At 51.3% G+C, this 14,281-nt stretch overlaps 1 protein-coding gene across 7 annotated transcripts in view; it reads left to right on the top strand.

Moving 5' to 3' along the window:
* Nucleotides 1-14,281, top strand: part of PACSIN2 (protein kinase C and casein kinase substrate in neurons 2) — a 129,987-nt gene that overhangs the window by 98,678 nt on the left and 17,028 nt on the right. For all 7 annotated transcript variants that reach the window (XM_017518877.2, XM_017518878.2, XM_017518876.2 and 4 more), the window contains exons 3-4: nucleotides 10,555-10,711; nucleotides 13,032-13,267. In XM_017518877.2, coding sequence (XP_017374366.1) covers nucleotides 10,555-10,711; nucleotides 13,032-13,267 — 393 coding nt within the window. The remainder of the gene's footprint in view (nucleotides 1-10,554; nucleotides 10,712-13,031; nucleotides 13,268-14,281) is intronic.

Here is a 14,281-nt window from a genome sequence, read left to right as displayed (position 1 = left end):
ACCGTGATGGCCAGGCTGGTCTTGAACTCCTGACCTCAGGTGATCCACCCACCTCAGCCTCCCAAAGTGCTGGGATTACAGGTGTGAGGCACCGCGCCCGGCCACGTCTCTAACCCTCTTGGGTCCTGCAGTGTAAATAGCATCACCTCATTTGCAGATGGGGGGGCGCAGTGAGGTTAGGGGGTAGTCTGGGGTTGTGGTTCAAGGTAGCACCAAGGTGTGGAACTCCTAGGGCCTTCATTCCAGGGCTGGGACAAGTTGGGAGCCCAGTGGTGGACAAACTGGTAGGAAGTTTGGGGACCAGGATGAGTGGAATCCCATAGAAATGAGGATGCAGTTTGAGATCTGAAAGCAAGGCACAGACTTGATGATTTTTCAAGCACACCTGTTACTCTTTGGTGTTTTCAAACACACGTCACAGATTTCACAACCCTAAGATCAACAGTCATCCCCGTTTGGAAAGGAAGACTCAGCGTAGGGGTTAGGATAGATTGGAAGAAATTTGCCGGAAGCTGTCACCATGGAGACACCTGGCAGGTGTGTACAGGTACAACATCAGCCAGCCACGTGCACACCCTCCCCAGGGATGTGGGCGAGAGGTAGTGACCCTGCAGGGCACAGTCCTGAGGAGAAGGTACTTAGTCCTGGAGCCCTCCCAGCTGCTTGGGGCACAGGTAGGCTTAGGGATAAAGTAACTCAGGCCCTTGATTTCCCTGAAAGCTTTGTAGCTGCAGTGAAGGCCTGGTGAGGCGCTACAGCACACTGTTTACATGACTCTCAGGAATGTGCAGAAGGACCAGGAGCTGCTCATCCTTCAGCCATGCGGTTACTGGCTGATGATGTGCTAAGAGTTGATTCCTTTTAGGTACCATGGGGAGAACTTGTATGACTCACAGGATTAAGATCTGATAAATAGGCCGGGCGTGGTGGCTCACACCTATAATCCCAGCACTTTCGGAGGCTGAGGCAGGCAGACCACCTGAGGTCAAGAGTTCTAGACCAGCCTGGCCAACATAGTGAAGCCCTGTCTCTACTAAAAATAAAAAAATTAGCTGGGCATGGTGGTGGGCGCTTATAATCCTAGCTACTTGGGAGGCTGAGGCAGGAGAATCGCTTGAACCTGGGAGGCGGATTTCACAGTGAGCCAAGATCGCACCACTGCACTCTAGCCTGGTAACAGAGTGAAACGCCATCTCAAAAAACAAAACCAAACCAGAAAAACAACAGATAGATAAAGGATCACAAGTTGTTTCATTGGCCATGCCTCTGAGGTCTCAGCAACTTGCCAGTCCCTTCCTTTCCATAGAGAATGGAAATCCCAGCTCCCGTCACCATTTGGGCTCTGAGAAGATAGGATGCCTTCTCTCTGCCTGGCATGGACGATGGAGACATATAGAGGCATAGTAGTTGCCCTCAGAACCACTATTTTAATGTATTTTGGCATGTGACAGCACATGTCCACACAGGGTACCAGGGGAGGGGTGAGCCATAGGGGAGGTGTCCCAGGGGCAGCAGCGCCCCCAGCTCACTCTCCGCGGGCCTTGTGGCATCTTCCTTTGGCTGTCAGAAAGCAGCCTTGCCTCAGAGCTGCCTTCAGCTCTTGCCTCAAACATCGCTTCCTTCAGGCAGCCCTGAGCACCCAGAGTATTTCTTCTCAGAATTTGTCACTGTCTCATTGCTTTATTTTTTTCCCTCATCAGTTCCATGAGGAACAGTGTCATGGCAGCTTGTTCACTGCTGTATACCTAGGGCCTTGTGGTCCTTCACACACAGTGGTTGTTCATTAAATATCTCTGAGTGGCAAGAGGGTGTTGCCAGGCACTCGGAAATGGAGTTATGAATGCTTCGGGGGGAGCCAGCCAGCTGGTGGCATCAACAGACTGGACACTGTTCCTTCTGCACCCTGGAGAGGAAGGGACAAGGGCGAGCCAGCTGGTCCAAGCTGAGCCACAGAAGGAAGAACCCCCTGGTAGTGCTCCTCCAGGTAAGCCCATGGAACCAGAGTCAAATATTTTACCCAGAGCTGATCAGGTATGCCAGGAAGCTCCAGTATCAGCTTCAATCAGAAACCCTGGAATAGTGAAGGCTCACCCCACCCCCCACCCTGGCCCCCAGACGGGGTGAAGAAGTGGCTTAGCAAGAAGTTAGATCTTGTCAGGCGATAGCCGTGGCTGGTGGAAAGCCCAGCTGGCTGGGAAGAAACCTGCCCTGCAGCGCCTCCTGTCCAGGGGCACTTGGTCCTCACAGGAATAGCTCTGACTACTTGACAACGAAAAGGACAGAAATAAATGGAGAGGAACTTATATAAAGTTACACATTTCAGGGCAGGGCCAGACCTGTGCTGCTCCCCTCATGAAAGCAGGTCTTGAAGGGAAGGAGGTCCCGTTAGGGCAGGGAAATCCAATGGATTTGAGCAAGATATCAAAAGCACATTTTGCCCATCTTGTTGCCAACTGCAGAACTGGAAGCAAGGGATTCCTGAAGAGTTGCCTCTCATCCTTGTCTTCCAGGCTGACAGAGGAGACGCTGGAGCTTCTTGGCATACTTGGTCAGCTTTGGATAAAACATTTGACTTTGGTTCCATGGGCTTGCCTGGAGAGGGGTACTACCAGGAGCTCTTCTGTTGGTCAGCTTGGCACAGCTGGCTCACCCTTGACCCTTCCTCTCCAAGGTGCAGAGGGAGCAGCTGTTGTGCTTGGGCCTTCAGGGCCACAGACTGAAGGGCACGATCATCCTGAGCTTAAAATCAAGGTCGTCTTTGGCCACAGGTCCTAGTAGTTTACAGGCTTGGGGTTCCTGGGAACGTGGTTGGCGTATGGTGGGGATGGGAGCAGGGCCTGTGTGCTGCTTGGAGTCTGGAATTCTGTTTGTGATTCTTGCTGGAGCCCACAGGGCTGGCTGGAAGCACACACACCATCTGATGTTGACCCGGTAAGTCTCAGTTTACACCAGCTCTGATCCTGGCCCGAGGGAGGTTTGGGCAGGTGGCCTCTCCTGCTGCTGCATGACCATGAGCGACTGTGTCTCTTCAAAGTTCAGTTTCCTTTTCTGTAAAATAGGGACACTAGGCCACCTGTGGTGACCCACGCCTGTAATCCCGGCACTTTGGGAGGCCCAACTGGGAGGATTGCTTGAGCCCAGGAGTTTGAAATCAGCCCTGACAACATAGTAAGAACCTGTCTCTACAAAAAATAAAAAAATTAGCCAGGTGTAGTGGTACATACCTGTGGTCCCAGCTACTCAGAGGCTGAGGCAGGAGGATTGCTTTAGCCAGGAGTGTCATGCCTCTGATTGTGCCGCCACACTCTAGCCTGGGAAATAGAGTGAGGCCCTTCTCACAAATAAAGTAATAAAATTCAATTTAATTTTAAAAAATAGGCATCAATAATTCCCCTGGCTTGCACTGTCACAAAATTAAGTGGGGTGGCAAGTAAAACTGTCAGTACCCTGCCTGGCTGAGTATGGGCATGCTCTATTATGATGCCGTCACTAGTGAAAATCACTCAGTGTGTGGTGCCTGTTGCCAGGAGGCTTGCAGTCTAGCTAGGGAAGTGAGGCTAATGTGCTCGAGGCAATTTTGAAACGAGCTGTGACCCAAGGGGCATGGGGACAGTGTTTGGAAGGGCCATTGTAGCCCCCTGCTGGACCAGATGTCAGGAGCTCTCAGACGAGTCTCCGCTGTCTGTGGGTGCAGGTGGTGTAGACTGGGCCAGCGCTCTATACTGGTGCTCCAGCAAGGACGGGCTGCATCAGAGAAGCCTCCATGGGGAAAAGGAGCCAAGACTTAACAGAGAGCTGGGATGGGGGCAGGTAGGAGGGGGTCTCATTCGTCAATACTGTTCCTGTCTCCATTTCTCCACCTGCAGTTGATACCTAGGCCCCCTCCCCATCTCTAATGTTACAGCCTTTATTAGCGTCTGCTCTCATAATCTTTGTACCCCTCCTTCATGTGCACACATTCTTAGTTGATGTAAATGGCGTCATGCCCCACATCGTTGTTTCTGTTCCAGGTCAGTGTGTCCACGTGGTCTTGCATCCTTCTTCCTGCTGCACTGTTGGGCCCCGTGCTTACCTATGCATTCCCCAGGGAGAAGCCCCCTGCCTGCCCTGGGACCCAAGGGAACATTTCTGTGGGGAAGTGAGCCTGGAATGAAGTTGCTGGGTCGTCGTAGGGCACCTGCATGTATCATGACTTAATGACTGCCGGGTCGTGTGCAGAGGCCTACCCAGTCTGCTTTCCACTAGTACATCCAGTAAAGGGTGCTATACGTCCACCTCTGCCCACAGTGGGCCTTTCCCGCTCTCTAGAGGTTGTCAGTCTGCAGGTGTAGAGCTGCCTTGCAGTTCTCAGGCGCATCTCTCCAGACACCCACATGCAGAGGCGTCTGTGTGCTCTGTGTGCTGTCAGCCCAGCTACTCAGGAGACTGAGGCAGGAGAATTGCTTGAACTAGGAGGTGGAGGTTACAGTGAGCCGTGATCACGCCACTGTACTCCAGCCTGGGTGACAGAGCTAGACTCCATCTCAAAAAAAAAAAATTCTCTTTAAGGAGCCCTACCCTGAGTCACAAATGTAGTCACCTACATTTTCTTCTGGTCATGTTTTGGTTTTACTTCACTTTTTTTTTTTTTTTTTTGAGACGGAGTTTCGCTCTTGTTACCCAGGCTGGAGTGCAATGGCGCGATCTCGGCTCACCGCAACCTCCGCCTCCTGGGTTCAGGCAATTCTCCTGCCTCAGCCTCCTGAGTAGCTGGGATTACAGGCACGCGCCACCATGCCCAGCTAATTTTTTGTAGTTTTAGTAGAGACGGGGTTTCACCATGTTGACCAGGATGGTCTCGATCTCTTGACCTCGTGATCCACCCGTCTCAGCCTCCCAAAGTGCTGGGATTACAGGCTTGAGCCACCGCGCCCGGCTTTACTTCACATTTTTATGGGGTGGCTGCTATGTGGTAGACCCTGTGGGTAGCAGCAGAGAAAGAGTGGTGGATTAGAAAGGCACAGGTCCACATCCTCTCAGGGCACACAGTCTGAAGGTATTAGGGGTTGGGATCGCCGCAGAGCTTGGCGTGATCCTGTGTCTGCACAGCAGATCTTCCCCCAGTGTCTTTGTGAAAGGCACCTTGGGACTGTTTACACCAGGTGCATGCAGGATGGAGGAGGAGCTGGCACGGCCTCCTTGGATAGTCCCTCCAGCACGCCTGTGACAGTAAGCCGCTGGGTTTCAGGTAGGGCTCCTTTCTCTGCTCCTGATTACATGGATGTTTCTGCATAGGGATGGTTGAGACTCCAGCCCTAGCCGATTTTAAAACTGAGGCTTACCTGACACTGGGTTCTCGGAGGAACAATTAGAAGCCTGGCTCACTGAGAGGGAGTGGGTGCGGCCTAGTGGAAGGCAAGGGCAGGGCCAGTCCTGGGCTCCAGGAAGGGAATGGGGAAGGGAGTGGATTCCCTAGAGGCAGAGCTTGATTGTGAGGGATGTGGCCCCAAAGTCCATCCCTGGGAGGTGGGAGAGTGGCCTCCAAGGACCCTAGAAAGGAGCATGCTCCTGTTATCCATACACTGCTTTAGGAGACTGAGGCGGGTGGATCACCTGAGGTCGGGAATTTGAGACCAGCCTGACCAATTTTTAGTAGAGATACCCTGTCTTTACTAAAAATACAAAATTAGCTGGGCATAGTTGTGGACACCTGTAATCCCAGCCACTCAGGAGGCTGAGGCAGGAGAATCTCTTGAACCCGGAAGGCAGAGGTTGCAGTGAGCCGACATCACACCATCGCACTCCAGCCTGGGCGACAAGAGAAAGGAGGTTCTCTTTCCCAAGCCTGCTGGGCCCAGCCTGGAGAAGGTGGGGATGCTGTATGCAGAGAAGCCTGTCTGGGAGCCAGGGATCCCATTACCTCTGTCCCCGCATTCACCACCTGGAGGGTGGCAGCTCCCTTTTCCAGCTCGCCCGCCCTGGGTTCCACTGTTGCAGCCCCTTTCTCTGAAGGCTGCTGTCATCCTTCCTTCCAGGATGTACCCACCCCCACCAGCCTTCTGAGCCCCCACAGTCCCCAAGCCCAGCACCCTTCAGGATGAAGGCCCAGCCCTCAGCTTTCTCACCGTCTGCCCTCCCTCATTACCAATCATTCTCTGTGTTCTATGTTGCATTCCCAGCTGACTTCTCTCAGTGCCCCACGGTCGCCATGCTGACCACCTTCCTTTTTCTGATGCTGTTCCCTGCACCTGGAATTATTTCCCTGGCCTCACCTTTAATCTGGCCAGCCTCCCAGCTGTCCTTGAAGATGCCCTTTGGATATTGCCATCAGGGTACCTCTCACCCCCTCCTCCCAGTGCCCCAGTTCCAGTGCCCAAGTGTGGAGTCCCTCAGTAGGTACATGGTTGGCCCTCCATCTGCCAGGCAGTCCTTTAGGGCAGTGAAGGGATGTCCAGGCACATGTATGCTGAAAATTTGTCTTTGGTAGCTTAGTTTCTGAGTGGAGTGAGCCTGAATTTAGAGGAAATTAGGAACATAGCTTCATACCTGGTTCAAAGATAAGGATTTTGTGAATGAATCAATTAATATGTTTGGAAGAAAGCATGCTTATATTCAGTTTCTACCTAAAGTTCTCAGCCATTGCCATTTGGCTATCCCAAAACAAGCTCATGTTTTGAAAAAGTGAAAGAGAGCTTTTTAATTATGACACTGACAGAGAAGTAGTTTATGTATGTGCTGATTTTAATGTATGATCGATTTGTCAAATATTTGAAAATTTTCTTGCATTTTAAAAGCTAGTCATTATATAATACCTTTGATTTTTTAAAAAATGTGGCCGGGTGCAGTGGCTCACACCTGTAATCCCAACACTTTGGGAGGTTGAGGCGGATGGATTCCCTGAGCTCAGCAGTTTGCAAGCAGCCTGGGCAATACAATGAAACCCTGTTTCTACTAAAATACAAAAAAATATATAGCTGGGCATGGTGGCATGTGCCTGTAGTCCTAGCTACTCGGGATGCTGAGGCAGGAGACTCGCTTGAACCTGGGAGATGGAGGTTTAGACTTCATCTAAAAGAAAAAAGTATTAAAAAGGGAACAGGCCAGGTGCTGTGGCTCACACCTGTAATCCTAACAACTTTGGGAGGCCGAGGTGGGAGGATCATTTGAGCCCAGGAATTCAAGACTGGCCTGGGCACCATGGCAAAACCCCGTCTCTGCAAAAGTACACACATTAGCCAGGTGTGGTGGCACTTGCCTGTAGTTCCAGCTACTCAGGAGGCTGAGGTGGGAGGATCACTTGAGCCTGGGAGGTTAAAGCTGCAGTAAGTCATGATTGTGCCACTACACTCTAACCTGGGCAACAAAGCAAAAAGAAAAAAAAAAGGAACAAACTTTACTCAGGAAGGCATACAGATGGCAAATAGTCATAAGAAAAGATTTGCAGTATTATTAGACTTCAGGGAGATGCAAATTGAAATCACAACGCAATATTGCTACACTAAATAGAATGGCTAAAAATAACAAAACTGAACAAAACACCCTGACAATAGCAAGTGCCAGGAGCACACAAGACAGCTGGAACTCTCATCTGTCGCTGATGGGAATGCAAAGTGGGACAGTCACTTTGGATAGCATTTTGGCAGTTTTGTTAAACATGCATGTGCCATGTAACAGTTCTACTCCTAGGTATTCCCCCAAGAGAAATGAAAGCATGTGTCCCCATAAAAGACCCACAGATGGACGTTACAGCTTTTTTATTTATAATGACCCCATCTGAAAATGACCCAAGCTACCTTCAACAGGATGAATGGATAAACTAAATGGTGATATAACTGCACAATAGAGTAGTACTTAGCAATAAGATAGAATGAACTTCTGACATAGACAGCAACATGGATCCGTCTCAGAAGCATTATGGGAAATGACAGAAGCCAGTCTCAAAAGCCAGGCTGCATACTGTGTGATTCCATATATCCTTGCCATCCTGGAAAAGGGGCAGAAATCATGTCTGTGGTTGCCGGGGGCTGTGTGGGGAGGGGATGGGCTGCAACGGGGCACAGAGGCACTTCATGAGAGCCGAAAGTGGAGGTGGTAGGCAGCGGTATATATTTCTCCACCCTCATCTAAATGCACCCTGTAGTGGGCAGCTTTGCCTGTGTGTAGATTCCATCTCAACCTAGAGAAACAGCTGTAAGTAGCTCTGCTCCTGGACTACTGCAGTGCTTTGTCCAGGGAAATGGGAAGGCCACATTGCTCTGTCCTTGGTGGTTTATGAAGTGATAGAGACTTAGAGTGATGGCCTGTCATGAGCTACACGGCCGTTTCGTTAACGGGACAGCAGGGTCGATGTTGCTGGGGTGTCCCGGTTACAGCTGTTTGTCATACTCCCCTTCTCCTGTTGGCTCTGTGCTCAGCCAATTTGCCTCTTGTCCCCAGCAGTGGTCACGGGACCAGTACAGGCTCCTCTGCAGCCTCTAGGCCGAAAGCTTACACAGAAACCTAAAATGTGTACTTACAGAAACATTCTTCCTACATTCATTGCGGCTTTCCAGATTTCAAGAGTTGTCGTGTAAATGTGTATTGCAGCTCCTGTGTGTGCTGAGGGGTGGTACCAACATGTGACTTGTTAAGAAATACCCTTTTCTTTTCTCTAAACCTTTTCCCAAGGGTTCTGAAAATCAGAGAGGTGGGCAGGTTTCACAAGAGTGAAAATACATGATTTGATGGTGATTACCAATTTTAATACTGTCGGTAATAGGGAGCTAAAATCCAGCTCTGTGTCATGGGTTCATGTCAACTGTCAAGGCTGAGTAGGGCTGTGATTCCCTCAGCACCTCCTACCACCAGCTCAGTGACACTGAGTTGCTTGTTGGGTATTTTTTTCGTCCTGCTGTAACAGTAAAGCCTCATTTTAAGGGAAGGGTGCACATAATGTCACTTTGAATGAGCTGTGAAAATGCTTGCTTTTGACTTCCTCACAGGAGCTGCTCAAGTATCAAGTAGATGCTCAGGTTCAGCTCATGTTTTGATGAGCTGCTGAGCTGCCAAGCTGCCAGCCTTGCTGGGGGAGGTCTTTGAAGGGAATGAGCAGAGCCGGAAGTCTCATCTGTCTCTGGAGAAGGCTGCCCAGGCTAACCACCTTCTAGGGGTCTTTGCTTTTCACCAGGATTCTGGTTCTCGTAGGGGTGGAGTCATCTCAGCCGGTCTAGCTCTGCCTCAGGGACAGCCCCTCCTCCAGGTGCTGCAGCCCTCTTCCCTCCCCTTGCCCATCTCTGTGCAGGGCCAGGCAGAGAGATTTTTAGAAAAGGTAAAACTGGCAAGGGGTCGACTAAGATTTTTGAAAGCAGTGGGAGAGAAAGGATGAAAAGATCATTTTTCTGTCAGATTTCCTCTGGGTGCTCAAGTATCAGCAACTCAGTCCTCTCAAGCCAGCAGCTCAAAGAATGAAACATATTGAACATTTTCATTTTCACCCAAATTAGCCATTAACATTTTCTGTTATTCTATTATTATTTATAATTTAGGCAAACTAGTTTCTCTTTTCATATGCGAAAAAAGGCAGTCAAAACTCGGCTTAGCCCTGACAGAGCTTTGCCATCAAGACAGTCCTACCTGAAACCGTTTGAAAAACTGCTTTCAGACAGAGTGCGGTGCCTCACACCTGTATTCCCAGCGCTTTGGGAGGCCAAGGCAGGCAGATCACAAGGTCAAGAGATCAAGACCTTCCTGGCCAACATGGTGAAACCCTATCTCTACTAAAAATACAAGAATTAGCTGGGCCTGGTGGTGCGTACCTGTAGTCCCAGCTCCCTGGGAGGTGCAGGCAGGGGAATGCTTAAACTCTGGAGGCGGAGGTTGCAGTGAGCCAAGATCATGCCACTGCACTCCAGCCTGGGCAATGGAGCGAGACTCCATCTCCAAAAAAAAAAAGCCTTCAGCTCCAGCCCAGCCACTGTGGCTGCAGGATCTTGACAAACCACATGACTTCTCTAAGCCTTTTTTTCCTCATCTGTAAAATGGGGACACTTACTCCTGCTAGGTCGGCGGAGACAGGGTTTAGAGATGTAAAACACCTAGCAGGATGGCTAGCACATGGTGGGTGCTCAGTAGGTGGAAAGTGTTTATGACTATGATTGGGAAGCAGTAGCCCAGCATGTGATGGATGACATCAGAGCAGAAGGCTTTGGTTAGACGTCACCTACTCCAGGAAGCTGGCCCCAGCCCCTAAGTCTGCATGAGGTGCCCTTTCAGGCGTCCTCAGCCCCACCCCTTCCTCTGTGGTAGCCCTTCCTGAGCCAGTCTGCCTCCCTCCCTGACCCATGGCCAGGTTTCTACTTGGTACCCAACCTAAAGAACATTCAGAAGCCCCCATTCACTGATGTGTATGATCCTGTTAATAACAAAACAGAGAGGCTTGTTATCTAACAACACCGGGTGCCTTTCAGAGTCTGGGAGAGGGATGTAGTAAACATGCAACCCCGGGGCACATCGGGGGCTGGTTGACATGGAGGCCCTTTGTGCAGCAGCCAAGGACAGGCTGCCCAAGCCCCTGCTTCCCAGCTGGTTCTCTCCTAGGTCGGGAACTACAAGCGGACCGTGAAGCGGATTGACGATGGCCATCGCCTGTGCACCGACCTCATGAACTGTCTGCATGAGCGGGCACGCATCGAGAAGGCGTATGCGCAGCAGCTCACCGAGTGGGCCCGGCGCTGGAGGCAGCTCGTGGAGAAGGGTAGGGAGGCCCCGGCACGGGTCCTGCCCGTAAGCACCTGGGGGCAGCTGCGCCCCCGCTAGGGGCTCTGGGCAGATTGTGACCTTCTCTATGCCAATTTCTTGTCATTTGAGATTGGGGCAAGAGTGCATCTCCCAGTTCCAGGGCAGGGTGTGATTTTTATGGGGAGCATTAGAGTGCTCATCCCCAGCAGGCACAGGCTCCATGAGCTTTTGATCCCTTTCCTTGGGGTCACAGGACTACAGCCCTTGTCATCCATAGGACATGCTTGCCCTTGCCGAATTAACACAGAACTTGAGTACATTCCTGTCACATGGAGGGCCTTGCTGCTCAGCACCTTGGTTTCTAAAATTGAGAGCTGTTTGTTTTTAAACTTGGCCATGTAGCAAGTCAGATGAGACTAACTAGCAACACCTGGCAGGCTTTCTGAGTTTGAATTGTAAGGTTATAATTACAGGTATTGTATGGCAGAGGTTTCACCCCACTCCATCCCCTCCGAAAAGCTCAGAAGATTCTGCAGCTTCATTAGTGCCACTGTTACATGGACCGGGGCCATGCTTAGAACACACTTCCCAGCAGTAAAGCGGGAGCTTGACTGATTCCAGCCTTTCCAGCAAGAAGCAGAGCAGCATGGATTTCTCAGGGTGCGTTTTGGGGCAGGCTCTCCTGTGCCAACCGGCTGTCCTCAGGAGCCAACCAGGGGAGCCAGGCCCCAGACCATCCATGTCCAGTCCAGCTGCCTGTCCTTTCCCATGATGCTGACTTGGGCCATGTGTGTGGGCTCAGCACAATCCTTAGCACAGGGTAGGTGCTCAGGCTGTGGAGCAGGCCTGTGGTGGAGGAGGGGCCTGGGTTCGGTCAGCTCCCTCGGTCAGTGGCACTGTCGTCGTTTCATTTCCACCTGCCCCAGCCTCTGTCCCGGGATCCAGCTGTCAGTCAGAGCTTGAGGTTTACAAAGCACCCTTGCTACCCTCACCTTGTGAGTCTGGCCGTGGTGTTGTGGACAGGACAGGAATGTGCTCATTTTAAGGCACAGAGGGTTCCAGCTTCCAGGGCTGCGCTCTGTTGTCTCCAAGCCCCCAGAGTCATGTGCCGTCTCTGGGTTCTAACAGCCTGCTCTCCCTCCAACCCACCTCCGTCATGACTTGGCGCACTTGGTCACTGTCCCCGTGACCGCCTTGAGGACTGGCTGTGGGTCTTCTCAATTTCTGTGTCAGCTCTGTCATGGTTCCCCCTCCCTCCAGCCTCACACCACCCCAGCATACCTGCTTAACAGAAATGCCAGCCTGGATTAGGGCTTCTTTCCTGAGCCTCAGGGACTGAGAACAGTGCGTAGGGAGAGGTGACTCAGCCCCTCCTGCCACATTTGTCCAGAGCAGGCTCCCGCTTCCTACTCTCCTTCCTCCCACAGGACGGGCTTCCATTCTGCCAAGGGGGCAGTCCTCATTCCACAGTGTTCTCGAGCTTGTGCCTGGAGCTGGGCTCTTTTTGGGACTGAATGAACGCAGTCCCGCAGAGGGAGGCAGTGCAGGGCTGGCCAGGGGCCAAGCAGGGCTGATAGGAGCCACACCAGGAGAGGCATTGGCGTGTGTGGGTGGGTGCCCAACACCTGGGAGAAGCGTCTGCTCACTTCAGAAGGTCCCCCCCTTCTCTGGCCACCTTTAAGTAAATTAAGACTTCTAAGATGTGGAAATTTGATTTTTTAAAGAGTTCAGTGGCTTTAAATAAAGGAAAGGCATGGTGGGGCACAGTGACTCATGCCTGTAATCCCAGCACTTTGGGAGGCCGAAGAGTGTATCACCTGAGGTCAGGAGTTTGAGACCAGCCCGGCCAACATGATAAAACCCCCTTCTTTACTAAAATACAAAAATTTAGCCAGGCGTGGTGGCGGGCGCCTGTAATCCTAGCTACTCGGGAGGCTGAAGCAGGAGAATCTCTTGAACCCAGAAGGTGGAGGTTGCGATAAGCTAAGATCACGCCATTGCACTCCAGTCCAGGGCAAAAAGAGCGAAACTCCATCAGATAGATGATTGATTGATTGATTGATTGATTGATGGACAGATAGCAAGAGCGAAACTCTATCTCATAAATATATAAAATAAAGTCATGTAATCCCGCAATTTTCCTAACACGAGTGGCAGAGCAAATTCAGCTTCAGGAACTGAAAAAGGCACAGAGTCCCTGAGAGAAAAATATCTGAAACAACCAAAAGGAAACCCTCTCTGTGGTCTAAATGCCCACATGAACAGCTGAGGTATGAGCAGAGGAGACCCCACCACGGCCAGCGCAGAGTGACCCGCAGCTTCTCTCCCCTGTGCAGGGCCCCAGTACGGCACCGTGGAGAAGGCCTGGACAGCCGTCATGTCCGAGGCAGAGAGGGTGAGTGAGCTGCACCTGGAGGTGAAGGCCTCACTGATGAATGAGGACTTTGAGAAGATCAAGAATTGGCAGAAGGAAGCCTTTCACAAGCAGATGATGGGCAGCTTCAAGGAGACCAAGGAAGCCGAGGATGGCTTTCGGAAGGCACAGAAGCCCTGGGCCAAGAAGCTGAAAGAGGTACGTCCCTCCTGCAGGCTTCCCTGCCCAGCCCCATTCTGCCTGCCTCCCCACGTCGCTGTGCCTGGCGCCCTACCAGCAGCACCCCCTCCTGCACCCAGGAGTTCCTGCCATTGGCTCTAGGCACTGGAGGCCAGACCTGGTAGAGAAAAAGCTACTCCTCAGGCTAGAAGCCCATTGTGGCTGACATTTACTCAGGTTCAAGGCGCTGAATGCTCTATATGCATTCTTTAAGTTTTTTGTTTTTATTTTTTGAGATGGAGTCTCGCTGTCTCACCCAGGCTGGAGTGCAGTGGTGGAATCTCAGCTCACTGCAACCTCTGCCTCCCAGGTTCATGCGATTCTCCTGCCTCAGCCTTCTGAGTAGCTGGTATTACAATTATAGGTGCATGCCACCACACCCTGCTAATTTTTTGTATTTTTAGTAGAGACAGGGTTTTACCATGTTGGCCAGGCTGGTCTTGAACTCCTGACCTCAGGTGATCCACCCGCCTTGGCCTCCCAAAGTGCTAATTTGTGGCTTTGGCTCAAAGAAGGAATGATCTATTAAATCTCTCTGTGTGTGTGTGTGTGTGTGTGTGTGTGTGTGTGTGTGTGTGTAAAATAGCCATTAAAACAAGGGGAAATGTGACCAGTTACTCTGCCTCCCCAGCATAGCCCTCTCACTTGTGCTATGTTCCTTCTCGGAACTTTCTTTGTATTTGCTGATCCAGCAGCCTGGCGTGGTCTTCCTGGGATGCCCATACCCCTCCGTGTGTGTGCTCCATGCCATCTCAGTTGGCTTTCTCCGCCCACGCCATGCTCCCTGTCTGTCTTCCCCTCCACCACACTTAACACCTTCTGATGGACTCTGGCATGTAGCTTTTCCTCTACTGGATCTGCCTCCCCCAACTCAAATGGAAGCTTCACGAATGCTCAGGCTCTTGTGTCTCTTGCTGTGTCCCTGGTGCCTCGAACCATGCATGGGGCAAAGCAAGTTCTCTGTAGATATGTGTGTTGAGTGCGTTCCTGTTG

This window comes from Cebus imitator, unplaced genomic scaffold (assembly GCF_001604975.1).
Source record: "Cebus imitator isolate Cc_AM_T3 unplaced genomic scaffold, Cebus_imitator-1.0 Scaffold711, whole genome shotgun sequence".
Lineage (NCBI taxonomy): Eukaryota > Metazoa > Chordata > Mammalia > Primates > Cebidae > Cebus > Cebus imitator.
This window is presented reverse-complemented; position numbering and strand designations above follow the sequence as displayed.